The sequence below is a fragment of the Octopus bimaculoides genome, chromosome 6, assembly GCF_001194135.2.
Source record: "Octopus bimaculoides isolate UCB-OBI-ISO-001 chromosome 6, ASM119413v2, whole genome shotgun sequence".
Lineage (NCBI taxonomy): Eukaryota > Metazoa > Mollusca > Cephalopoda > Octopoda > Octopodidae > Octopus > Octopus bimaculoides.
The window spans coordinates 116,049,783-116,051,482 of NC_068986.1; the positions used below are offsets into that span (position 1 = coordinate 116,049,783).

At 42.0% G+C, this 1,700-nt stretch overlaps 1 protein-coding gene across 1 annotated transcript in view; it reads right to left on the reverse strand.

Moving 5' to 3' along the window:
• Window positions 1–1,700, reverse strand: part of LOC128248082 (uncharacterized) — a 47,184-nt gene that overhangs the window by 13,651 nt on the left and 31,833 nt on the right. The window contains exon 4 of the mRNA XM_052968509.1: window positions 1,562–1,653. Coding sequence (XP_052824469.1) covers window positions 1,562–1,653 — 92 coding nt within the window. The remainder of the gene's footprint in view (window positions 1–1,561; window positions 1,654–1,700) is intronic.

Here is a 1,700-nt window from a genome sequence, read left to right on the forward strand (position 1 = left end):
AATAATAATAATAATAATAATAATAATAATAATATAAAAAAAAAAAAAAAAACTATCCTAATTACCAGCTCCACTGAAACGGCAAACTCACAAAATTACAGACCGATCATTTGTCTCCCTACAATTTATAAAGCCTTTACTGCAATAATATCTTCAAAGGTCAGCCAGAGAATATCTTCTCTGTTTAAAGTCTTTAATATCTAAGGTCGAATTTCACGCTCTTCAGTGGCCTTGACAAATTTGAGCCTTTAACTGGCGTTCATGACTTTAGCCTCCGTGAGGTTAGCCTTTGCCCCTAGATGCACCTTGTCGTGTCCACCAGAAGATTTAATCGCGACCAGATTTAGGATATGAGCAAAGTATTCTTCGCACCTCCCAAAGATGCATTTCTCTGTACAAAGAAGAACCCAGCCGAGTTCTTAGTGGCAGGTGTGGATGAGAGCTTCATGTTACGAAGTCGGCGGCCTGTCTGCCAGAATACTTTATTGGTCAAATTGAAGTCCAATTCTTCAGGTTGTTGTGAAGTCCCAATAAGAATGCCAACAGGATGCTTGCGTTCGGGTAAGCGGTGCTAAGTCGAAGTCTTTCAAAGGCACAGATGTCTATTACTAAGTCCTCTTTTCATAATTTTATGAACTGGATTGACAAGAGGGAAAGCTTAAGTATTTTGGGGCCCCATTCACGAGTGATATGAGGTAAGAGGCTGAATAGCCAGGTCGAACATTCGATCCTCAAAAGACGTGAAGTCACCCAAAAATCCAAGGTCGCTATTTTCAGTTCAGTTTCGTACCTATCCTCGTCACGAATGTTGGACCCTGACCAAGAAAGTACAATCGCGAATAGAAGCGGCCGAAATGGAATTCCTCTGAAGGATTTTTGGAACAACGTTACACGACAGTTTACGTAGCTCGAAGATCAAGGGAGTCTTTCCAGGTGGAGACGCTACTTTTGTCCGTATCGAGGGACCGCTGCTCCGGTATGAGGGAACTATGCGATCTGGATGTCGCAGGAAAGAACCGTAAGATGGATTTTTCTAGTTGAGGCAACTGGCGGGAGATCGACGGGTAGACCAAGAACGAAATGGTTGGATAAGAGTTGGTCACGCCTGGGAATTCAGTGGGAAATGCTAATGACGATTGTTTCTGACAGGACCATTTGCGGGGTGGGGAGGTGCCTGAGGACCCTCTCAGGATTAGTGGGAGGTGAAGATGTATCGATTATTAATAATTACCACCACCACCACCACCTGTAAAGACAGACGAAATACCGCTAAGCATTTCGCCCGGCGTGCTAACGTTTCTAATTTCTTTATTGGCCACAAGGCCTAAACGTAGAGGGGACAAACAAGGACAGACAAAGGGATTAAGTCGATTACATTGACTCCAGTGCGTAACTGGTACTTATTTAATCGACCCCGAAAGGATGAAAGGCAAAGTCGACCTCGTTGGAATCTACATCTAAATATTGACATCAAACAAGAGACTTTTCCCGGTACAGTTATGATTTTAAGGAAAAGCTAAGGAGGCCATTCACTTTCAACCATTTCTAAAGCAATTCTCACCTCAGGAATTTCGCAAACTTTTGCTTTAAACACTTGATTATCGATAAATAATTCATAGTAATTCTACACAGTGCCATTTCCATCTGTCTGGTCTACAAATGGAGAATCATTTTATAGGGTGAAATTGCTTTAATTTTAA